Source organism: Stegastes partitus, unplaced genomic scaffold, assembly GCF_000690725.1.
Source record: "Stegastes partitus isolate 25-593 unplaced genomic scaffold, Stegastes_partitus-1.0.2 Scaffold13, whole genome shotgun sequence".
NCBI classification, from domain to species: domain Eukaryota; kingdom Metazoa; phylum Chordata; class Actinopteri; family Pomacentridae; genus Stegastes; species Stegastes partitus.
In genome coordinates, this window is record NW_007577744.1 from 973,155 (window position 1) to 999,046 (window position 25,892).

General features: G+C 41.8%; 1 protein-coding gene across 1 annotated transcript in view; it reads left to right on the forward strand.

Moving 5' to 3' along the window:
• Positions 1 to 25,892, forward strand: part of arb2a (ARB2 cotranscriptional regulator A) — a 172,625-nt gene that overhangs the window by 78,914 nt on the left and 67,819 nt on the right. The window contains exon 8 of the mRNA XM_008288648.1: positions 4,186 to 4,305. Within this exon, the coding sequence (XP_008286870.1) occupies positions 4,186 to 4,305 (120 nt within the window). The remainder of the gene's footprint in view (positions 1 to 4,185; positions 4,306 to 25,892) is intronic.

Here is a 25,892-nt window from a genome sequence, read left to right on the forward strand (position 1 = left end):
AACAAATTCTTGAAAGTAGACAATTGGAAGGCACACATTCAACAAAGGACTAACAGTTGGAACCACTTACGGACTGAAAGTGGAGTAGATATTCACACACAATGTTGTGTAGCATGTTGTGCGGCAGTCATGATGCTGACATAATTTATAACACAAATCAGCGTTTTGTAGGTTGGGTGGCAGGAACTTGGCCAAAACTACAATTGTTATTGCAACTGTTAGTGGCATATAAATACAAAGTGTATGATATATATATCAATCATACATTATACACGCACAGTACTCGTATAAAGTATTCACCCCCCTGAGAAATGTTCCTCTTTCATTGTTTTTTACCATTTCATATTGGCTAATAATTTCTGGCTTTTTTGACAAGAGTCTCATTTTACCCTGTACCTTTACAAGCCTTCCAGAGCCTGTTGCCAAAGAGCATCTCTACATCATGATGCTGCCACCACCATGCTTCATGGAGTGGTTGTTGTGTTTGCAGTGATGTGCAGTGCTTAGTTTCCACCAAACATAGTGTCTACTCTGATAGTCTAAAAGCTTAGTATCGATCTCATCAGACCAAAGAAGTCTCTTCCAGTTGACTTAAGAGTCTCCCACATGCCTTCTGGTGTACTCTAGTTGAGATTTAATATGAGTTTTTTTTTTTCAGAAGTGCCTTTGTCTTTGCCATTCTCCCATGAAACTTTGACTGGTGAAAAACAGGCAACAGGTGTTGTGTTCACAGTCTTTCCCATCTCAGCCACTGAAGCTTGACACATCTTTAGAGGAGTCATAGCTGTCTTGGTGGCCTCCCTCACTAGACTCTTGCTTGCATGGTCACTCAGTTTTTGAGGACAGCCTGTTCTAGACAGATATAAGCATTTGCCACATTCCTTAAATTTCTAAATGATAGATTTAACTGTAACTGTACTCCAAAGAACATTTAGTGACTTGAAAGTATTCTTGTATTCATCCCCTGACTTACGCGTTTCAGTAACCTTTTCACCGAGTCGCTTAGAGTTTCCATTGTGCCTTTATGATGTAATTGCAGCCAGGAGTACTGATTCACCATTCTGGTGTCGTTATACCACAATCACTTGAGACGCATTCACTACACTCAGATAAGCTCCATTTCACTAACTGTGTGAGCACCAGTTGACTGCATCTGTGTTGTATTAGGTGAGTTGCTTTAAAGGGTGGGGTGGTAGGTATACTTAGGTTGTCACTTATTTTACAAATATATATATATCAAAGCCTTGGTTTGCATCATCCCTGACTGTACAGACTAAACTGCACAGTGAGTCCGCTGAGTATGTCCCTTTAATCAAAAGCTGTGTGATTAAAGTACTTTCAGAAAACTATATTGCACATTAGTTTTGTTGATATACATGGAGTTTCCTGTGCCTGTGTCTGTTTCTTTGTGCTGCAGCATGTTCGAGAAGTTCATAGCTGAAAGAAGCTGTCATGCTCTTCCTATAGACTGCTGTCACTTTGTGCTAGGTTCATAAAGACTTACTGTATCTATGATATACATGACTTTCTGTTCTCTCTCTTTCTCTTTCTATCTCTCACTTTCTTCCTGCCATTTTCATTTCTTTTTGATAATAGTTAGCTGTCAGCATCTGGAGAGTGTTTGGTCCTGGGACTGTCTTCGGGTGCATATTTGTATTTTTATATTCTCTGAGGGGACAGTATGGATCCCTGTATATTCCGTAAACACGTAGACAAACACTACACACCCTCGAATGTCCCTTGACAGTCATGGCTGAAGGATGCTGGCAACAGGTGTGCAGTTGGGATGCCATTCTGACGGTGCTGGCAGGTGCACGCACACAATACACACACACACACACACACACACACATAAACACATAAACAAATACCAAAGATAGTGTTGGGGAAACTCTGGAAAATAAATAAATAAACTAAGACACTGTGTGAGAGCTTGTGACAGGAAGCCAGTCTCGCAGGGCGGTGTGCTCCACTGCAGCGAATTAACCCCAGGAAATAATTGCAACAATATGCAAATGCTGTTTAGATAATTCACTACACTGCCATGCCAGGTAGTCAGTCACGCTGTTGCCTGCTGCTGAGGGTATTGGCAAAGAATGTGTGCTAGTGTGTGTGTGTTCGTGTGCAAGTTTGGGCGATGGAGTCGGGAGCATACCACCACACCTTCCATGAAGACATCAACTTTGCATCGCTTTTTTTTTCTAAAGTATTGTTATTTTTACTAGTATGGAAACAAATAAAACATGCATCTCATGTTCACATGGACTAAAGGGTACTATTTTGTCAGTTGTCACTCCTTGCTGCATGCTGTTACCAGCTATTTTGGACTTACTCATGAAGCAACACATAGAAGCGCTACGTTCAATATCAAACCTCGCCTGATGTCTCCATATCAGGTGTCGTCATTAAAGGAGGGGTGGAGAGGTGGACGAAACAAGAGGCAGGAAGGAGTGTGAAGAAGAAGAACAGGTGGCATCAGTGGAGGAGAAAAGAAGGTAGAAGAGAGAGAAAGAGTGAGGAAGTGAGGCCGGCTAATGAAATGGGCTTCGCAGATGAAGGGTGGCATGGCGGTGGAGAGAGGAGGGAGACTTCAAAGGACTTTGATGTCACAGCCTTTCAGACAGACAACTCTGCTTCAGCCAGCCACTCCGCGCATGCCGGATACCACACACACACACACACACACACGGGCAAACGCGCTGCACTGATGGCAGAAGGGCAGGGCAGAGCGAAGTTGCCTGCTCTTGCATCACACTCTGTGAATGGAGGTTGGTGCTGACACTACAACCCCCTCATGCTAATCTAGCGCAAACACAAACACTCTGACAGGTTAATTTACCTCAAGACAAACACAGCAACAAAAACACACATCAGCACATCATCAAATAGTACAAGCGCACACAGACTTGTACACACAGACGCATGCAAGCGAAAACAGCACATCACAAGCTGGCTCGCTTTCTTTTAAAACTAAAGTTTAAACCATATTTTCTCTCATGTGTCTGTGTGTGCATTTTGCGCTTCTTCTCAATTACCGCCTTCAAGAGAGCGAATGTTAAAGTAATTATCCTTCTCTGATAGTATGCTGCGTTTGTAGAATTCAGGCGCATTTATTGAAACCAACAGGATCGTCTCTTAAGACACCTTCGCTGTCCTTTACCTTATATCGCTAATTATTTGTTTTGAGTCGCATTGAGCAGTTTGACACTCAATTAACAGATGAGGTTCCATTCTCTGTAGGCCATGTGTTTGTTTATTTTGAGATATTATTTTTATATGCGTATGTATGCTAATTAAGAGAAATGCTTGTGTGTGTGTGTGTAAATAGCATGTTTGCATCCAGTATGGTAACAGTATGGTGTGGTGTTGCGGTGCAGGATACAGGTGTTTCTAGTCAGCAAGGCACCGCGTGTAATGTAACCTCCTCTGGGAATGTATTGTTGATTTCTATTGTGAACCAGACAGTTTGATGGGAAATCAAAGTCTAGAATCAATGTCACAAGTTCATTAACGGTTGCCCTTTTCTCGCCTGTACTTTTACTATTGTTCTTTCCAGCCTTGGATAAGCACTTACATCTCAGGTTAATTAAACATGTCTTCTTGTTACGTGTTCCTGCACATGTGTGTATAACTGTATACATGCAGATGAGGAGAACATAGGTGTAGTCATTTGTGATTGCAATGCTGTGCAAGAGTGTGTGTGTTTTGTATATGGATGTGTATGTCTCCTTTCTGTTGTTTTTTCCTTTGACCTTCCCCTAGTGTCTTCCCATTATGCCTCTACTGGTGTTTAGATGGCCCATCGATTCAGCAACGGGGTACAAATTAAGATTTAAATGTTACGTCATCCTGCCTATTGAGTTTTACATTTAGGGCATTTGCAATATGCAAGACTTATTGATCTGCTGAAGTGTGGCTCTTTGTAGAAATCACCTCAGGCTACCACCACTTTTTTGTATTTCTCTCTTTTTGGCTGGCCCTAGGGTGCAGGTTTTGATGCTGCAGCATTAAAGCATCAATAGAGTTATTAAACTCTATTGATGCTTCACACTCATTGGCTGGACACATCTTAAATGTTTTGTAGTTGCACAACTGAGTATGTCGGCAACCTTCAAGCATATAAGATTTCTTTGAGTCTTCTTTGTTATGGATATGACATTACAGTTTATTTTTTTTGTGTGGCAGGAAAACGGCTCCTCCGAGGAACACGTGCTGTACGTGTGGGACCACTTTGTGTCCAAAGCCGCAGCCAAAAATGTCTTCATCGTGGCCCACAGCTATGGAGGGCTGTCTTTCGTTGAGCTGGTGAGTGTTTTAGTTTTCCGCTAGTCTTTCCTACCTCCCACCAACATAAAGACGCTTTGACACACACAATACATTCCTGTCGGCGCGGTCACTCTCACACATATACCTACATGTTGAAAAATGTGCATTGTCCAACACGTATACAAACAATAATTCAAACTGGCAACACTTCAACGTATACTAACCCCTATATATGCACACAGACATATTAGGATGCAGGAAAATGACATTCTTAAACACACATAAATACAAACATGCAGAGCAGTACTTTTACGGGCCACCTCAGGAATACAGACAACAGAGAGATAGTGTGTGAAACATCGTGGAACGATTAAAAATAAAATGCATTTACTTTCTTTGAGAAAGTACTGCCTCTGTAAACAATCTGGTTCATCCTTGTCCTTGGGCACTATCTGCCTCCTCTGCACATCAAGAACGAGAGGAAAAGAGGGGAAAGAAGAGGATTGGATGAAAAATGAAGGAATGGCAGTGCAACAACAGTGTTGCTGTTGAACCAGATTTGCTGCAGAGCATGCAGATCTCTCCGCCTTAAGAGAGACAGTGGATAGGTCGAAAGATGGTGGGAGGGAAGTGGACTTGACAGAATTAATGGTGCACTGGGGAGGGTGAAAATAAAAGTTTGGCCAGCTTGTTGGCTTTATAACCCTACCCTTCAGCTAAATGGGCCTACAGTGTGTCTTTTGTGGGTTATATGAAGGCCTCTGAGGTTAATGTTTTATTTTCTAGTCTTTGGTTTACTGTGATGTCTAGTGGGAGTCTGCATCACATATTGATCATCACCAGCTCTTCTCCTAGTGTTTTAATAAGAGTTACCTTCTGTAATAATAGAGCTTGTGCGTGCAGATCACCATTACATTGTGGTGTCCTTTCCTTATGTGGACAGTGTAGTATTTAGGAGATATAGTAGGTAGTGGACATGTTTATGTTTGTACCCTGCTACCTTACTACTTGCTGCTTGATTCATCATCCAATTGAATGTACTAGTTATATACAAAGCAGTGGAAACTCATGTACTGTGTTGGTAATACTTCAGGAGTGTTAAAATCTCACTCTGGCAATGTGTTTTTGTTTGTATCATTGAATTTAATAGAATGTTTTATTTCAAAGATCACAATACCATAACTATAATGTTTGTTGAGCACACAAGGAACTTGATTAAAGTTATGATGATGTGATGTTTACACATGATATGATGCTTAAAAAAAAGAAAATAAATAAAAAATAAATCAATTTTTGTTTTCTGAAATCCCAGCATGTCAGTATACAGCTTGCTTGGGTCAGTGCCAGACTTACTGTTAGTGTACTGTTAGTTGTAATAGCATTTTAAATACTGCAAAGGACTGCACTGCATTAAGCTCTGCTACCCAACACATTGCATTAGTTGTGCTTGCAAGCCCCTCTATGATCTGAGAGCTTGGTTACATTACTAGTCTGCTAGTTTCTTGATCTGCAGGGTCTATAGCTAGACTCGCTACATTCCATATTATTTAGGACACATCTCGCCTCTTTTCTTAGGCAAGGAAAAAGGATGGAGGTGGCACAATGAGGATACAGCTAGTGAGGGATTAAAGGTGGGCACTTGTCCCACTGGTGTTTTCAGGGATATTTTATTTTCCTTCTTTTTCTTTCACCTACTCTTTTTTGTTTTGTATTTTGTAATTTTAATTTGGCTGCTAAATATTCATGCAGTGTTTTGTCCGTGACAGCTTCACAATCTCCTGGGCTTTCTCACTGTGTGACGAAGACTAGCTATTCTCTCTATTTGTATCTTTCTGTCTCTCTGTGTTTCCTTCAGTCAGACTCTCTCTCTCTCTCTCTCTCTCTCTCTCTCTCTCTCTCTCTTTCTGTTTGTACAGGCCTCAGTGAGGTTCTTACTTCTTTCTTTTATGTGATGTCCTCGTCATGTGAAAACCCTCTTACAGACACGCATACAGTATGTGCATATATAAACGCATAGCTTCTACCAGATGCAGTATGGGAAAAATAAAATCAAAACAGAGACTTGAAAGATCCTTGTGTTCGCTTTTGGTGACAGGGTGTTCAAATGCGTCCTTGTCAGGTTTCCCTTGAGGCCATCCCAGCTTCTGTTGACTATCAGTGTCAAAACTCCTTCACCTCTTCCAACCTGACACTAATACAAACACATTTACACATTTATGGGTTTTATTGACTTCCCTCAATTGTCCACCTGTGTCTATCACAACTTTGTGTAAAGAGAGAAGTCTGTAGATGTGTCCAAGTCAGTTATGCCAATTCTGAAGAAAATCTCCAGTTTTTTGTGCTTTTTTTGCACCATAGCAAAATGGTTTTTGCACCATTTTGTTAGGAACATTGTATATACACAATATTATAATCTACGTATGGACTTTTTTTTTTTTGCAAATGCACACAACCTTACAGACATGCACGTTACAGGAATAACATAAACTTACGCGTGGGATTTAAAGCAGCCACTATGCATTTCTTTCTTGTTATTGCTGTATTTATGCAATCCTTAACCATAAGCATACACACACTGAGGCACATAAAACCACACACACATTCATACACTTGCACACAGTCTACTTAATTGAGGAGAAAGTGGTCCAGCGGGATGGGATGGGAGGTGTGTGTGCATGAGCTGGCGAGTGGAGAGTGGAGCCTTGCGGGATGAACCATTTGACACATGAGAAGACCCAGAGAAAACAAGCTGTCTGTGGGTTAATTACTACTCCCCTTTGCAGTTAATAAATACATTTCTGATCAAGCACATCAAAAAGGCCCGCCATTAATTTTTCCTGCTCACTCGCCTTGCTGCGGAGCATGTTAGCCCCTGTTTAGAGCGCTCAAGTGTTTCAATGCAATTTGATTCTTTTAAAACACTTCACAGTGTGTACTGACTAATTATAGATACATCAAAGAGTAACTAACTGCCTTTGAATGAGAGCGCAAGAGAGAAAGAGAGGCTTGCGCTGCAGGGGGAGGCTGCTCGCTCTTTCACCACTTCACCCCCACCTTTTTTCGCCCTTTTCCACTCTTTATTATTTTTAAGCGATCACAGAATCCATCCATCCATCTCTGTTCCATGTTCTTCTTCCCTCTATCTCTCTCCTAGAGTCTCTAGTCTCCTCTGACATCTGCTTTCATGCTTGGCCAGCCTGTTCCTCCTTGCTCCTTCCTCTGGTCTCTCTCAGCTGTATAGTTTTAAAGGAACATGGATCATGTTCCCTCAAACGTCCTACTTTGTTTTTAACCTAATATTCCAACAGTGCCTTCAAAGTATAAGGAGTTTTCACCCATCTGTGGACTTGCTTTCACTCACTGTTTCTCCATCACATACACAAAACACACATACATTTAATGGCGGTGCTTGTTTAGGTTCCAGGTTCGCATTATCCTTTCTTCACCTAAGGACAAAACCTCCCAACAAACCAGAGAGAGAGGAGGGGACCGAGGGGATAGAACCATACAGAACGGGGGGCCGAATCCATCTCTCCCTCTGCTCAGCTTGTCTTTTCATCTTTCTTCATTGCCAGGAGTTAGGGGGGTGGACATGTAAGTGTAAGCAGTGGTGGTTGTGTTGAGGAAGGGTTGTCTAACCCGCACTAACCTCCCCGCTCACAGAGTGAAAAAGGAGCACTCTTATTGGATAGGACAGGGCAGCATTATATAAGGTCTTATGTAAGAATGCATCTGTCTCCCAGTACACAAATGTGTGGGTGCCAACCAGACAACCAGCCAGCCGCCACAACAGCCCCTCAAAAAACATGGTTGCAGATTTTAAGTGCCCTCTGTGAACACACCACATACATACAGTACATGCTTGCAGAATATCTTTCTGTACACTTTCTGTATACTGCCATCTGCTTCAATCTATAATGAATATAACTCATCTTCTCTCTACCATCTTTGGTTTCATGTGTGTGTTTAGTGTATGTGTGATGTGGCAAGGTGTCAGATGTGGGAAGAGATGCTGGTGAGACAGATAGATTTGAAGATTGACTTCGTTCCTTGTGGACTCCATTTCCGTGCCATTGTGTGCACTGTGTGCGCTTAATCACATTTACAAGTTGAAGTACAAGTAAGAAAAGTAGTCGTACTTATATTTTCTGTGTCTCGTTAAGATTTCCTATTCATTAACCACAGAGAGTTTTCCAAACAAGCTCATTGTGATTTCCCTGTGCAGTGCAGCTGTTTCATTTTTGCTTTGTTTGCATAGTCAGTCCTCAGGGTTCTCACTTCTTTTCTGGTATCTTTATTGCTATATGTACTGAGCCCTTTCAGCACAATATGTGGCATCCCAAAATCCGCTCTGCATTATGTCCTGTTTCCTGTCCTCATTTCCTCCGTCCTCCTAATTTCCTCTCTCCCACTTGTGGTGACCCTCAGGGCAGGGTTGGTGCCAACTATGCCCCCTGTGCAGGACTCTGGGTCTGGCAGTGGTCTGTATAGCTCCATGACTGGCATGGTAACAGCCCAGTGAACACATGGTGCTGGGCAAACACTCCTGTTTCCAATTGTCACTCATTTTACAGCATGTCTCTGTAAAATCACAGAGATGTACATACAATGGGATCCAAATTTTCTAAAACCACTTATAAAGATACTTCTATTTTACATTTGCTTTGTAATTTAGTTTAAGTAATCGATGACAATATCAGATATGTTTTGATGACAGCATGCACTGGAGTTTGTGGACTTTTTTGTAAAAACCTATTTCAATGTTGTTTCAGCTTGATATGACAATATTCAGGAGACCTTTCTGCAATGTCAGATTGTTTGACTTTCTCGGTCTTGTGCCCCATTAATGTTTCTGTAGAATGGAGTGCTAGTTTTCCTTGTTCAGTCTGGAGCTGTTTGGGCCCAGGTAGCCAACAAGGCCAAACACCACGAGTCCACCATGTGTCATTCTCTCTCCTGGCCATCTCCTTATATACATTGGTATGTCTTGGCTCACCCCATGCCTTTGGCCTTGTTTCCCCTCCTAAGAAGTGGCTTCGATTGCTTCAATGCGACTTGTCCTCTGAGAGCACTACTAGACAGCCTTCTTTTGAAAGTACTTTTGCTGATTGCAGTCCTGTGTTCTTTATTTAGCAAATTGTGTGTCTGTGATGAAGCTGCTTTTCCATCTGTCAGTAAACAAAACTTGACATCTTGATATTTTTTATGGTGTGGTCATTTTTGGTTTTCCTTGAATACAGCTGATGCAGTTTATGCAAATTATTTTATGCTGGACTCAGACTGCAGAACTTTCAGGCCATTTTACCCCTATTTCATCCATCCTGATATGGTCAGGGAACTTGGTCTGAACTGTTGTTTAATCCAGATTAATTGGGTATGTGAGGGGTCTTAAACCTCTCACACTGCTTGCAGACTTTTTGGGACTTCATCAATAATATTAAACATATTTGATATTTAGGAGTTAAATTTGGAATGGTTATGATTATTATTATTAGCACCCTCAGCAGCGCACACTGTTGCAAGATCCCACTGAATATTCCAGCCCTTGAGGCTAAAGTTAGCTGTAGATATTAAAACTGATAGTTAAACCTCACCTACAGTTCTTGCTGAAGAAAAGGTAACCTGTATTGACTGTATTATCCCAACCATTTTCCCATTTAGATTTGTTCAGCTTTCTGATTTTGTTTTTTGTTTTTGTGACATTAGCATAACAGCAAGCTGTGCACCACAGTCTCCATTTTGTTTACATCTGTTTCACCATGACATTACGTAAGGTGGTGCACTGCTCCCTGATTGCTCTCCCTGCTGTGATAATCTCAATAATGTCCTGTAGTGTGTGATGCAAAACTATTTTCCAGTCTAATAGTGTGTGCATGTGTGAGATCAGAATGGATATCTGTGAAGTTTTCCTTCATATGTGTGATGCAACCCGATTTCAAAATCTGTTAGGATCTTAAAACTTAAGGAGTTTGAGCCTGGTGTTTGAGTGCAATGCTCTGCCCACTGAGCAACCGTCACTCTAGCCATGATTTGATGATGACAGTTTGGCCTCTGCCACATTAAGTTAGTTCTACTGTCATGTTTCCCATTTTTACCATGCTACTGTGTCTGCAATGTTCAGCTAGAACATTGAGGCGCAGTCATATTGATTTGGAGTGAAAAATCACTCCAAGTAGATTTACTTAAACAAGCCTCTGATGAGTAGATCAAATCCAACCCGGTGTTATCTGAATGTGTGCTTCAGTAAAAGATACACAACTGAAGGAATGCTGAAGGAGTTAACATGGTTAATGCCACAAACTTGCCTAAATGTAATTGATGACTTAGAAATAGTGCAGAGCAGAAATTGTTGTGTTTTTGAAATGTCTCTAAATCCTCAAACTTCTGATTATTTCCAGATTTACATGAAAATATGACAGATTATCAATGTGGTCTCAGATGTTTGAATCCCCCTGTACATGAATATTAGAAGGCATTATGTTTAGTGATTTGTTTTTTATGTGTCTGATCCTCATTCTTACTTTTGCCACTTGAGGTACTTATTTTAGTGTTTATTTTCAACTTCAGTGATTTCAGCAATAATCTTATACATTGGGATATATGTTTATGCCTTCTTGCTGTCCTTTATTTTTCTTGATCGGCATATAGAAAATAGAATTTGGTAAAAAAAAAAAAAAAAGACACTTCGATTTAAAGTGCTTTAGTTGGTTGATGTTAACTTATGCATTGTTGCTGTTCAGTACCGAGTGTAAAGCGTCTGCGTGTAGCCTCTTTCCCCTCATAGTAAATGTTCTGGCTTTCCGCACTTTATAGCTCATACCAAAGTTCAAATGATTCTTGGATGGATTGGTGATCACCTTGTTGGCAAAACACAAAGGACACAAATATAATTTTTTTTTGTAGTCAGAAGTCAGCCATTTTCACCCTCCTTCCAGTGCTGGTGTGTTCCACTCAGCACTGATTCAAAATTGATATTGATCCTCGTACAGCATCTAAATCCCAGTCAGACAGCAAATAAGCTTATTTTTCCAAAGTGCTAGAGTATTCCTTTAAACTGTGTCAAACCAAGTTCCACGTTTATATTTATCTGAAATATTCTTTAAGGACCAGTGCAGCCTTCACCTGAGTTCATCATCACACGCTCAAAAATCACTTAAATTTGTTGACAAATGAAGTCGTCCATACGAATGCTCTGAAAATCCCCTGATCTAATGTTGTATGCATGTCTCGCCCGCCTTCGAAACTCAGAGTGCTAGCCTGTCTATTGCTTCTGGAGGGGATGAAGAGAAGGTTTGTTTTTATCTCAAGGTTCTCCATAGCTGGCGGGCTTGCAAGCGGTGCAGTTGTAGTGCAGTTTCCTTCGTGTATGTCTGTCTGCGTGTGCTTATGTGCGCGTGTATGTCTGTCTATGTCTGCAAATGGGTGCACGCATATTGTACGGGTGTGTGCAGTGTTTGTGTGCTTGCATGTATGTATACGCGCGCATTTGTGTGTGTCAGCCCTAGCCTGGAGAAGCCTGTATCGTCCTGAGCAGAACAGCTTGGTGTGGAGAGCAGCTATCTGAGCCACGTTAGGGGAGGAGAGGAGGAGAGGGTGAGAGGCGATGATAAATGGCTGGGGCACACTAGCAGAAATTAGTGGAGCCGTATGCAAAGCTGTGGCGTTTTGTTTGATGTGAAACAAAAGGACCACCATGACAAAAGTGCCTGCCAGCCTGCACAGCAGGGCAGCAGCCCTCAGGACATACACCATCACCACTGACAAAGTGTGTATGTGGATTTTCATGTGTGCACGCGTTTTGGTACGCACTTGCGTGTGCATGTACGTAGTAATGCATGCATATCATGCATGGTGCTGTTTTCTAGTCCTGTCTATATTATGTATATTATCTCTGTCTGTGTTTTTGTGCTCCGCTCGTAATGACAGACAATGCCTGGCCCTTTGTACACCATGAAAAGACATGGTTTCTTCCTCTGTACAGCTACAGCATATTTGCTCTATTAAGCGGCTGAAATATAGCCGTCTAATTTCTTTGTGAATGAATAGGATCTTAGAGAGCGGCTCTCCTCTTAACATAAGGATGTAAATTGAACTGTTTAAATGTCACGGCTAGCAAGCTGATTTGATTTGAATTGATTTGCTTGTTTCTGGAAAAAAGACCTCCCTTGCCAAACCTTAGCTGCGCTGGCTGCCACAGATAGACCAAGGTCTTTCTTTCCACCTCAACAACACATTGTAGGGCTCCTGAATTCTTCTATCTGCTGTGATTATGTACAAATGGCCTTCATTTGCCATCCATTTCAAAGCTGTAGTGCTGCATTGTGACTAGAGGCAGATGACGCAGACCAAATTACAGCGGGTTTGCTGCCTGAAAAGGATACTCGCACAATAGGCTTTGTGAAGTATTCCCTTCAATACTTCGCCATTATTCTCACCTTTGTTGGTGTTTCTCTCTATGTTTCAGGAGCATCTTTGGTTTCTAGATTGCATTTGTGGTGTCAGAGAGGACTGAGGGGTTGAAAATACTTTACTCACCTCTTGTTTCTCTTCTGCTATTCCTTCTGAATTTAGGGAAATGGATTCTGTGTAAGATTGTGTTTTTTTGTTGTTTGCTCAATTTTTCAGTTGCCTTCATTATTAATTCTGTCTTATTTTATTTTTATACATTTGCAAAACAATCAAGCTCTCTGAACATAAGCACCATCTGTTGATGTTTTTGGTTTATTTGTGTTTTTTTGCATCTGCCTCTATGTCTTACATATACTGCTTTCCTCGTTTTAGTAAGATTATTTTATGTGGTCTTGGTAAACTGAAGGGAAAAGGCATTACAGTTGCTAGAACTGGCAAGAATCCACTTTGCTCTGCCAAAATACAGAGTGAATCCCATTTGTCCATTGAGGTATCCTCCTTTATCATGTGTCCTCTTTGCTGCTAGCATCTGCTAGTCCTCTGATTTTATTTTCTTGTCACACAGTTTCTCATGTGTCGCTAAGTAGCAACAACTTGGTAGTCAGCTAGCTAGCTGACTAATCAGGAGTTGTTATCTTATCATTGAAAGAAATAGATTTCAGGAGTGTTTTTATATGATACATTAGGCACATTTTGTCTCTTACTATAATAACTTTTTGTTATCTAAGTGCACATTTAAGTCTTTATAGCTTCCTGTTTTGCAAGCATTCATGCCACTTCCACTGTTGACATAGAAGTTATTTTGATCAGTTGTAATTTTCGCTCTTTTGTTGGGAATTTTCTGTATAGTTAGTGGATTAGCACAGACTCTCTTGGAGGACTGTTACAACGCAGAAGAGGTAGACTGTCAAGAGAGGCTCTGAGGAAAGTGATGTGTTCAGCGTTTTAACAGCTGTTTCCCTGAACTTTGCTTCAGGAGTACTGCAGGTATAGATAGGTAGACACCAGTATGCCTCAGTACAGTTTTTTTTTTCTTGTTTCCCTAACTTCTGGTCCATGGTTACAGTATAAAAGTTGTCTGAGACACAGCCAACAACCAAGGGCAATTTCAAGGCATCACTGTTATTTTCAAACTTTTTAAAATCTTGGGGATATATGTGTCTTGTTTTGATCAAATTCTCCTACAGTGCATTCAGCAGCCCAGAGGCAGACAGGGAGCTGTTGCTCTCACCTCAAGCTAAGATGCAGGAACAGTCGATACACTTCAGGACTTCACTTCCTACATACATTGCAGTTTCCATCGTCAGTTCAAGAACCCCTCTTTTTATGTCTTTTATGTCCTTTAAAGTATCTATTTTTCTTCTTTTCCATCTTATTTCACTTTGATTAAATGGTTCTGCCTTTTTTTGTTAACAATTTACTAAGTTGCTGTGTGTGATTTCCTTACACACATTCTGCATACAGACAGAAAAGTTGTCAACCTTCCCACCACAGTTACCTTGTGTATAATGAAGAAGCTGCTTCTAATTGGTCTGTGATAACCTTTGATTGATACCAATTTCAGGCCCCAGCATATGAAGGCATTACTAAATGTCAGCTATTCATTTTGAATAGTTTGTCTTATTTAGTCCTTGGTCTGACCATCCATGGTTCTAAATGGCCGAGCAAGCTTTCACCAGGTCGTCACGGTTACCCACTCCTCTCCTTCGTTTTTCAAAACACAAAGATGTTGCCATGGTGATGTAATTGAAAATCATTACATCTCAAACAAGTATTGTTGAGGTGACTATTCATAAGTCTCCTCTCACCTTTTTGTCTTCCTGGGTTTTTTTTTTTTTTCTCCCTGGTGAAAAGGAAGTGCAGAATCCATCTGTCGTCAGTGCATCATTGTGCAACAGCTCTTTTTAATGTCTCCTGTCCTGCCCCACCCATCCCACACCCCACCTCTTCAACACAGGGTCTTATTCACCACTTTATGATATAAGACGCAGAGCTAGTTGAAGTTCATTTGAGTTCAGTTAAATCTTAAGGGATTCATCATTACATATTTACTGGCTGAGGCTGATCTTGCTGTAAGGTTCTACCCTTGTCCCATTGATCTAGTGCGCATGTTCACTCCCGAGGTTACAGGACGTGCTTCCATTTGCATAAGGCCCTGGGCAAGGTTCTTTCCACCATTGATTGGCCTGTCCATGAGCGCCCCGTGCCTTCTCACATTGATCACTTTGTTTTTTCCCGGAGACAGTGCTACTCAGAGTTCAGCTGCAGCTCTGGCATATCAGACCTGCCGGAGGAAGGGAGAGAGACTGACATAGAGAGAGAAAGGATAGGAAAAAGAAAGAGAGGGGCAAGTAGGAGTCATAGTGGATAGATGGAAAACTTTAGAGCCAATTTCTTAATCATTTTGCATACTTTGAATTTTGATACAAGAATGTAAAGACCAGTTTCCCTCTGCCGCCGCCTGCTTGATTAAACTCTTTGAGTAAGTAAATGCAATAAAATGATGTGCACCGCTTTTACAGGAATTAACCCATTCATACATCCATTCATGCAAATAATCAAGTTAACAATAAAACATAGAAAACTCAGCAAACATTGACAGATGTTACCATTTCCACTCAAACCTGAATTACTGCTAAAGCTGAGTAGCCCTCCTCCCATCTTGTTCATCTTCACCCTCTGCTTCAACTCTGGTCTGCTTGTATCAGTGTGCTGCAGAGAAAGCTCTCCTCTGTGCTGTCTTCTGCTTTATTTTTTTCTTTTCTTTCTTGTTTCCGCTCCCTGACCAACACTGTCTGCCTTCTAGATGCTTGGACAGTCTTCCTTCTCTTCACCTATGCACCTGGTCAGAGAGGTTGCTGTCTTGCTTTGCTCAGGCTTTCCCTGGTGTCCACCATGTTTTAGGCTGTTTTTTTAATTTTTAAAATCAGTTTTAGTCGCAGTTTGCTTTTGGGTTTTTCAATCATGTTTATGACTGACAGACCCTAATTATACACTATGTGTCCGGTATCGTATGCTTATAATATGGTAATGATCGTAATTGTGTTTGGATTCGTTTATGCAAATCCTAGCAGTTTTGCGTATTCTCCACTTGTACGGAGGTGGTGGAGGTACAGTTGTTTTTCTTAAAGAACGGCAGTAGATTTTTATTTAAAATAGCTCAAAACAGGAGTCTCATCATCTAACCGTCTTTCCGTATGACATGGAGGCTTATGTGTTTGCGTTTTGATTTGTGCATATGTGCCATTGTGTGTTTATCCAGCATGGCGTCAGTGGCGGCGCAAGGCTCAGACTCCCATGATGCACCTCTTCTCTTTGTTCTGCTTTGTGAAAGCAGTGTGCGGCTTTGTCTGCCTTTCTCGTTCCTCTCGGCTCGTTGCCTAAGCGGCAAGGTCTCGCTCCCTTCTCCCTCTTCTACTTCAGACCTCTCTCGTTCTTTCACTCACTCTTTAATACTCGTTGGCCACTGCTGTCCACTTTTTCGCTCCTCTCTGTCATTTGTTGCCTTTTACCATCCCTCTTAATTCGCAACCAAACTCGCCTTCACCTACTCCTTCTTGCTTTGCCCCTTGCTCCTGTTTTCAAACCACTCCCCGTCGCTGTTCTTTTTTTTTTTTTTTTTATGACTCTCACACTCCTCTGAGCTTCTTTGGTAGACCTTCTACTCTCTCGTACCACTTATCTGTAAATTTACCTCTTCTCGTTTTCTTCTTTTTTGTCTCGTGCCCTGGAATATATGGTCTTTCGCCTACTCTTTGCTCTTCCCCTTTGCTTCTGATTCAGTCACTTTCTCTTCCCTTCCCTCTCTTAACCTCAACTTCACATCGAAGTTGTTGCTGCATTCTCTGCCAACAATTGCGATCCTTCACTTGAGACTGACCCCACTTCTCTGTCCTTCACACCATTTTTTTTAAATTTTATTTTTCGACAAACATCTCAGCCTAAAACCGCCCATTTTCTCAATGATTCATGCTTCTCACAATTCTTTCTTGCAGTATTACAAATTAATCTCTGCAGTGCTGTTTATTTTCGTGTGAAACTGAAATTGTCGTCTCAGTATCATCTAAAATGCCACATGAATGAGCTGCAAAAAGCTTATTTCATACTTACCTGAAAATGCAAGTTTCAAAAGTATCCCCAAGTGTTTTTCCGAGAAGGTCTTTTTTTGTTGTTTGTTTTGTTTTCCCTCCTTATTCCTTTTGCTCAAACTTGCCTTTCATTGTCTCACATTCGCTGTTCCCACTGTGGTGTTTCCAGCATTCACCTGCTGTGTCTGTGTGTGTCAGCTGGTTACGACCTAGGTCACCTTCACCAGAGAGGGAATACAAGTGCTTGACATGAGGTTTGAATGTGTTGAAGATGACATGTTGACAGCTCAAATGAATCACTTGTCACTTGTCATTTTTTTTTTTTTTTATCCTCCCCCCTTGTTAATTCTGCCATTAGAATGCATACAATATGGGAGAGGAATCCTGAGAACGCACGGGGTTGCAGATTGTCACACGAGCATCAATCGAGTTCAACACTTTGAATCCAGTTTGCTTTTCTGTGTTTTTTTTTTTTTCTATTTCTCTGCCCTCAAGACTCTGAATGGTCTCATTCTGTGGCAAAGGTAGAAGGAAGAATAAGTCTTAGGAAGTGAAAGGAGAGAAAGTGTTATTTTTGAAAAGCTGTGAGGCAGAGCTAGGCGGATCCTGGTGCAAATGTCAGTGAACTCAGTGACTTTAGGGTTGAAGTTTAAACCCTTTCTCCCTCCGCTGCTTCTGTGTCTCTCGTCTTCTCCTATACTTTTTTTTTTTTTTTTTTCATTCAAACTCTACATCTTCATCCACGCCCACCTCTATCGCTCGCTCTGTCTTTCGCTGCTTTTAAAGTTCAGTGAATGCAGTGTTGGTATTCTGTGGTGTTTTCGCCTTGCTCAGTTCCAGGGTCACAGCATTTTTTTTTATTTTTTTTTTACCCTTTATAAAGAATTTTTCAGAATCAGTGCATCACTTGCAGACTGTGTGGCTTGTTTTTTTTCCACATATCTACGGTGTTTAAACAGAAAGCACAATGACGAGAATCACGGAAAAAGGAAAAACATGCAGTCCCAAAGTTTGTCAGTCACTTCATTTTTTCCTGCACTTAAAGCTTTGTATACCCCATTTTGGCTATTCAGCTGATCTATTCCCGATTCTATAGCCTCCGATACTTATGGAAAGCCTAGTTTGAATCCTTTATGGCGATTTTTTCCAGGGGTGTGTTTTAGTTATGTACCTGCAGTAAAACATATTTAATTTTTTAAGCCTGGAAAGCTGACAGTGAAAAGAGATGAACTGTTTTATGTGCCATTTTAAGGCTTTATGTGCTGTGAAATACGATGGGGTTATGAAAGACCAAAGGAAGGTAGAGAGAGGAAGGGAGAAGGAGAGCGAGCGAGAGACTCCTGGTGTGGAGCAGCCTTTGATGTGTTAGCCGGCTCGGAGCTGAATGTGGAACTCACTGAAGGGTAGGCCTTGTTTCATGGTGGGAATTTGAAGCTGGATGTGCTGTCCGAGTAAAATAAATAAATAAATAAATGCAAACAAACCAAACGGACACGCATGCACAGTTTTGTTTTGTTTTTTTTAACACACATTTGAGTACAAATGTTTTTACGTTAAGTCTGTTGAGATTCTCGGTCATCCAGGTTACGGTATGTCCGACTGCTAAAGCATGAGTTTGCATTTTCCTCCAAAAGGCTTTAGTCCCACTAATTTAGATTTTCATTTCAACCCCATCGTGTCAGCCATTAGTTTGTAGTTCATGTTCAGATCAGTTACGAGGCCACGTTGGGGGGCTTTGTAATTCACAGTCGGCATGTGTGTCCCTGTCTCATATATATTCTGCTTTCCTATTAGATGGCTTCACACTCAACGATTCCTCTGGACTCTTCTGACATTGGCTTTCATGCATGGCCTGCCTGCCTCTCTCCGTCTCTTTCTCCCCCTCTCACTTTCTCGCTCCCGCGGCCTTGAACATTAAAAATATCTTGGTGGTGTCAGACAACTTTTAACCCCCCACCACCAACCAACTAACATGTACAATACACCCCCCTCCGTCACCCATGCTCGCTTGTTAATTTCTATCCCTTCCTCTCTCCGTCCTTCCTTTCTCCAGTGTCTTGCCTCCGCCACCTTACTCACCCACCTCCCTGCCTGTGCCTTCCACATGTGAAGCCATTTCTCTCATGAATAAAGCCTCTTCACCTCTCGCCTCCCTCCACCTCTTCTCTTCTCCCTTCGCTCTCCTTTCGTATCTGTTTTTGTGGCTTTGCTTGGGGTGATGGTTAGTTGATTTGGTCTGAGTTCTCTTTGATGAAAACACTAGGGGGCACTGCCTGTCCTTTGTTACCCCTCTCTTTCCCTTAGCAGGCTTCGATGCATATGTATTTTTTGTATGCGTGTGTTTTGTCTTTGTCTGTGTGCTCATGCATGTGCTCCTGTTTGTGTTTGCATTTCGTTAAAAACCAGTCCCTTGTCTGTAATGGATGACACAGATCTGCATTCGGACAGACAGGAAGGCAGGAAGGCAGCCGGGCCGCAGGTCTCTAGTGGTCATCAGGGCTAGTGCTCGGCACCCATCCGCATCCCCCTGTCCTCACTTTCACCCCCTGTTTCTGTTTGGCGAACCCAGGGGTGTGGGTTAATGAAAAGGTCTTGGACCACCGAGAAGAGCGACAGTCATCTCCCAGTCACCTCTGCTCACCTCCGGCCCTCAGAGACCCTCTCTCCATGACAGGCCCCCCCTCTCCGTGTCTCTCTCTCCATGTCGGCCTCTGTCCCCTGGGTCGCACCATATCATCTGGCTGCCCATTGGCCGCCAAACACAGCATTAGACAAAGGTAGATAAACTAAAAAAAAAAAAACAAAAGAGAGAGAACGGGGCATTTTCACACTGGAGAGTTTTTGTGTTTAAGGAAAAAGGGTAACGCAGGAGAGCAACCGTCCTGTTTATCCAAAAGCCTTGCAATTTAGACAAGAGACCTCGATTGCATTCGGGTCGGGTCAAGGAGGAGCCGGCCCCAAAATCGGTTCCAGAGTTAGAGAGGAGACAGAGAGGACGCGGATCTTTGTTTCTAACTCTGCTGGTTGAGAGCTTGTCGCTCCACTTCATGTGGCCAGACCAGTAGTTATTTTCTCTGCGCATCTTTTCTATACATACAAGCCATACTGTGCAATTAGTGATAAATGCTCTCTTCCCTCTTGTTTCCTTAAGTCTGCTGATGAATGTGATTGTTTTTGAAGGAAACTCTGAATTATTGATTTGTTGTGTTTTATATGGTAAGCAGACAGCTGATGAGGGGTGTTTGATAGTGCTAATTGGCAGCTCCCGTCCATGCAGTGTGTGGATGGTGGTGGGTTGGGGCTGGGCGAAGTGAAGCGCTGTTATTGTTTAGAGGTGTCAAACCCAACACAGAACAAAGAGGACGGGAGAAATGTGCTGTGCTCGCCTATCAGTGTGCTGAATGCAGCCAAAGTACACACACACACACACGCACACATTTGTATAAATATATATTATATATATATATATATATATGTATGAATGCACATGTGTCTGTCCATCCACACATTCATACACACACGGCAGCACATTACCTGGCGTCATCTGCAACAGTTCACTCAACGCTGACAGGCACACACTCACACAAACACCTACTACCGCACACATGCACACACTCTTAGAAAAAACAGTTTGAAAATGACAAGATAATCACCACATTCAAACTTACCTTCAGCTCTGGGTAAATGCCTTTCTCTGAGATAAACTAATAAATATATTTTCTTTTCAAATGCGCTCCACTGAAGGCCCTAATTACCATACGCTGACAAAGACCTGACAGAGGTGTAATAGTTAAAAGGTAATTTCACTACAAGTAGGAGTTTGGGTAGGGAAAAGGGTCAGTGCCACCCCCCACCCCGCCTCCACCTCTCTCTTTAACGGTTTATTCACGCTTTTCGAGGACTTTTTGCATGATTGACTGACAAGGTCTTTTTCCGAAATAGCATCTTCAGTAATAAGAAATAATTGACTCCCTAATCAAAAAAGGGTTCATGGAATCCACAAACCCAACTGTAATCTTCTGTGGCATTTCCAGCAGAATTGACAGTCCTCATAGCTTGAGGCTCTATACCACTTTGATTTAATTGCTTTTTTCATAAGATTAATAATATGCTTTATACTGAATTGTGTGTGCGTGCGTGTGCTCTATATGTGTGTTTGTGTGTGTGTGTGTGTCCGTGTGTCTGTGTGTGTGTTCGTGTGTGTGTGTGTGTGCGCGCCTCATCCTCCTCTCAGGCTTTGTTTTTAATCAACAATATCACTTGAAAAGAACTTCAACTGGTGTTCAATTTTTATTTTTTTTTATTTTTTTTGGTAAATTTTACATTTAATTTATTAAGGGAATCGTTGTGGTGATTTTATTACGTACTTAAAAGTATAATTCTTTGGTTGTTGAGTACATTATTTAATAAACCACACTCTAAATCACTGAAAAAGAATAACCGAAGAATAACAAAAGTAAATGATTCCACATGTGAGTGTTCTCATGTTGTATTCAAAGTATGGAGTGTCACCTATTATTAGTAAATTATTAGTAGTATTATTTTTATGAATATTATTTTTAATTTAATCTTTTTTGAACATCATTGTGTAGAATCTCAAAAATTTTAATAACAAATTTCCTTACTTTTTTTTCATGGTTGTTGGCTGAAATACAACCAAAAGTTGAAGCTTCTCATTTCTGTTTTGCCTTTTTGACAATCTATGTTTTTGCTATTAAATCTGGTCCAACGGAACATTATGACACAATTTAAATTCAATTTTTTTCTTTAAAATGCCTATTTAATCAACTAATTGAATTGCTTTGTATTTTCTTATATCCTGCATTAGTATTATTTTTTTTATCTTTTAGTCTTGTGTCTTGATTACTTTGGGCAGAAAAATAATAATTTAAGTGAGTACGCCTTGAGAACTGCAAAGTTTTTACATGATGGGGCAAATTAACTTGTAGCTTCCCCCAGTCTGTCCAATTTGTAATATGGCCTCAACCCTCTCTCCTTCTCTTTCTTTTCTGACTCATCTTTCCACTCGTTAAAAAGCTGCTTTAAATCATGGCTAGTGGCAATGAGAAGTTAATTTCAGATTGTTATATATTACCATTAATTTCAGTTGGCCTTCTGTAGTTTCCCCTCCCTCGCTCTCTCCTTCCTTTGAGTACATGGGGTTCACAGAACCTTTTTTCTTTTTTCTTTTTCGGGCCGCTCTCTTTTCTCCCTACCCCACGGCACAGGAGACGAGCAAATATGAAGGAGCAAAGGATGATAACTGAAGGGAGGAAAACTCTCTTTGTCACTTTCGTTAGCACTGTCTTTTACCTCTCCTCCTCTTTCCTTTTTTTTTTCCCCCCAACTTTTTTTTTTTTTCCTCGCTTGTCCGTGCTGCTTTTTAGAGATGGGCTGAGTGGGCCTGAAAGTTGAAACAAAACATGTCCCCTGAGAATTCAACTCCTGCAGCCCTGAAGGGACAGACACACATACAAACACACAGACACACACCTGATTTGCCAGTTATGTGCAGGGCAGCATTTTTTTTCTTTCCTTCTCTTCTTCCTTCCCCCAATCACAGCTGAGGTGAAAAACAGTCCACTGAGTTATCTGGTAGATTTTGCCGTTAACCGCCTCCGAAACAAATATGTTCGCGCAACTTTATGAGCTGATTTATGCAGCATAAAGTGAATTTGTGTGTAACATGTAACTGTGAGTAGTAAAAAATAAAAGGGCTTTTCTTGACAGCAAGCAAAGTAGAAAAAAAGTCACTCAATTGTTAAAATTTAGCTCTACTTCAGCCTCCTCACAACAAATTTAGAAGAATAGAGTGAAAATTCCACATCATCGCTTGTTGAAATTTTCTCACTACACCCCAATTTAGAAATGTTGGCTTGAATGCCAACTTTGGGCTCAGTTAGTACAAGGAATCAGTGTTTATCAGCCCCTAAGGCAGCGTGTGTCTGTGTGTCTTAGAAATGGACAGCAGTACCCGATGGATATTTAACACATTAGCTTTGGCAGAGCTGAGAGTGGTGTGAAAACACACTGATTTCCTAAGTGGCAATCATATCAGCCTCACCATCAGAGAGGCATCAGAGAGCAAACATCTGTGTGTGTGTCTGTGTGTGTCTCTCTGTGTGTGTGTGTGTGTGTGTGTGTGTGTGTGTGCCCCAGAACATGCGTACAAACTGTTTCTGCCCATCATTTAGACACTGACTCTTACTGCTTTAGATGCACACAGTAAACTTTGCCAGTTTATTAGTGTCTATGTGTCTCAGCAGAATTTGTAGAATTTATTTAGGTTTTGTGATGTGCGTCATAGCCTTTTTTCCCCCTTTTATTTAACATGCATTTTTATGTGTATATGTAGTTCTACATTCTGTTTACGTCGTGATTTGTTTTCATCTGATGTCCCGGCTCTCTTTCTACCTGTGTCTATCTTTCGGAATGTCTTCGCCCAGAGTTTCCGCATTTTTTCTGTCAGTTTCTCGGCCTCTGTTGTTGCTTACGCCTGCTCTGCATGTGTGTCTCTCCCTGTCTGTCTGCGGTAAGCTGTCTCCTCCCTGCCAGGGTTCAGGGAGCCCTTGGTTTTCCTCGATGTCAGTATCACCCTGAGTTACAACACAAAGGTCTCAGCCTGCTCCTCCACCCACCCTTGTTAGGCCCTCTCGTTCACTCCCTCCCTCCGTCAATCCCATTCTCCCCTGCCCTATCCATCCTCGTCTCCAGCAGAGAATCACCCATCCGAAACTATGTTAAAACAGGGTCATCCCCCGGTGTACACTTAAAGGCTGTCCCTTTAACCTGCTCTGAAATACTTACGGCTATTATTATAGCTTATAAATCATTAAGAAAGTTTAATTATACGAAAATTTCATGGTGGAAATGTGCAAGCTGACACATGGGAAGGGGAATTTAATGGGCCAGCAAGTCCCAGCACCGTGAGGGAAAATATTGAGGTTAGGTTTCTATTTTACAGCATTGCCAGAGGGTTGGGAGACAGGGAGGAAGACAAGAAAGAAGCACTTTCAGAGTGAGCGAGAGAGAGGGAGAGAAAATGCGAGCAGAGCTGAGGAGGCCTAGACTGTATCCAGCGCGCAAAAGTTACTTTCCCGTTTCACTCCGTAGGCCAAAGCTTTTAATACGGCCAGTGATTTGGGAATGATAAAGACATTGCCCACCATACCTTGTGCCGGTTTTCTTAACTAAGATGCATCCTAATTAACTTGGATTTTAATTAGCCAACATGCCATAATTTCACTTTGGTAAGGAACGCTGCCTAATTAGAAATTACCATTTGAAGAATTTCTGTCATTGCTATTGCTAAATAATATATGAATACATTTAAATTGCTAATGTTTCAGAACTTTGTCTGCTTCTTAATTGTGTCAATATCATTTAAGTGTGGACATTATAGGGGTATTGTTGACATAGCTGGAGCAACCTGAGCAATGACTACCAGTCTTCACTGTGACAATGTAAATTGATCAAACTGTTGGGAGTTCATATTATTAACACTGTGCAGATGTTAATAAGGAACTAATTAAATTCTGCTGTAGCAACTATGATGTGGTGCTCTATGTTTGAGGAGTTGCTTGGCTTATCAGGTCTGTATGATTTGGCTGTAATGCAACCGCAATAAAAGAGTTGTTAGTCAAGTGAAAACCAACAGGAATTCAAGCGTTCATGGACTCATTATTATTTTATGGAATTCTATATCACGAGCAGAAAGAAGATGTATGTAGAAAATCACTGATTATGTGGACAGTTGTGAAGAGAGCTACAAACAGCAACATGTAGAAGTAATATAAGAAAAAAATGTTTTTTTTAAAATAAATGCTTGATAGCACACATCCACATGCACAAACCGACTCTCTCACATATTGAAACTCTCACTCAACCCTGTCCTGAAGACACTAAATCAATTTTTTTATTAGGTGAACAGCAGTTTCTTTTTCTCCAGGATACTATTATTTATGAGCGTATTCTTACCCACAAACACCATTGGTCCCTTCCTTCTTCCCTCCCTCCATCCCTTCCTCCCTGCCCTCTCTCTCTCTCTCTCTCTCCTCGGTCCTCTCTTCCCGTCTTCCTCTTGTTTTCCATGTGGGCACAAGCGGGGCGCAGCGCCCGCAGCCGGCAGGTTTCCTGGCACGCCGCTCCTCATCCTCTGCCTTTTGTTTCCACCAGTGGACAACCATTCTCCACCTCTGCTGTGTCAGTAAATATTTATTGGCCTTCCTTTTCCTCACCACCCCCACTGATGTTGGTGTGTATCTCCGTGCATCTGTGTGTGTGTGTGCACTGATGTGTGTGGTTTGCATGTTTACACACACAGAATCCTCCCCAACACGTACGCGGACATACACCACCTCTCACTGCCCAGTGTCCGGTGGTGTCACTCACACAGTTCAGCTATGCCCCCTTCTCACCCTGTCTCTCCACCCACCATCCTCCCTTTCTCTCTCTCTCTCTCTCTCTCTCCCTCTCTCTCTCCCTCATCTTCTCTCCATCATGCATTTGGCCAACAGCCAAGAACAGGAAAGAGGAAAGAGAGGAGGAAGTTATTGCAGTTTTCTCCTGCTCTCTCCCTCCACCTCTACACCCCTGCCACGACCAGAGTTCATACGCCGGAGAGTCAGAGGGGAAAAAACCCTGCGAGTAAATGCACATGACCTCAGTGAGCAAAACCTCTGCACACTCCCACAAAACTAAAGGTTGCACACACACAAACACACTCCCTGTCGCTCCCCAGAGCCCTGTGGCCTCGTGCTAGAGAGGGCTTCCTTCCTGCGGTTAAGACAAAGGAAACTGGGGACCGACTGGGGACCTGGGACCGCTGCTTCAAAGCCACAGGAAGCGCTGGTGTTGTCTCTTCCTGTGGAGGGTGTTGGAACGTGGGGGGCCAGCTGCCTGTGTTTTCACAGTCAGGGATGAAGTGGGATGAGTGTGATTTGTGCGTGTGTGTCACAGATAGGATAGGTGAAGTCGCTGAACCCGCTGCTCTCTCACTCCTGTCTGCCCTTCTTTGACCTGAGATCAGCCAGCAACATAATATCGTATGTAGGTGGGAATATGAGAGACAGCACACAAACATCCTCCCTGTGGTGAATCCACTGGTGATTATACGATATATTATATGAT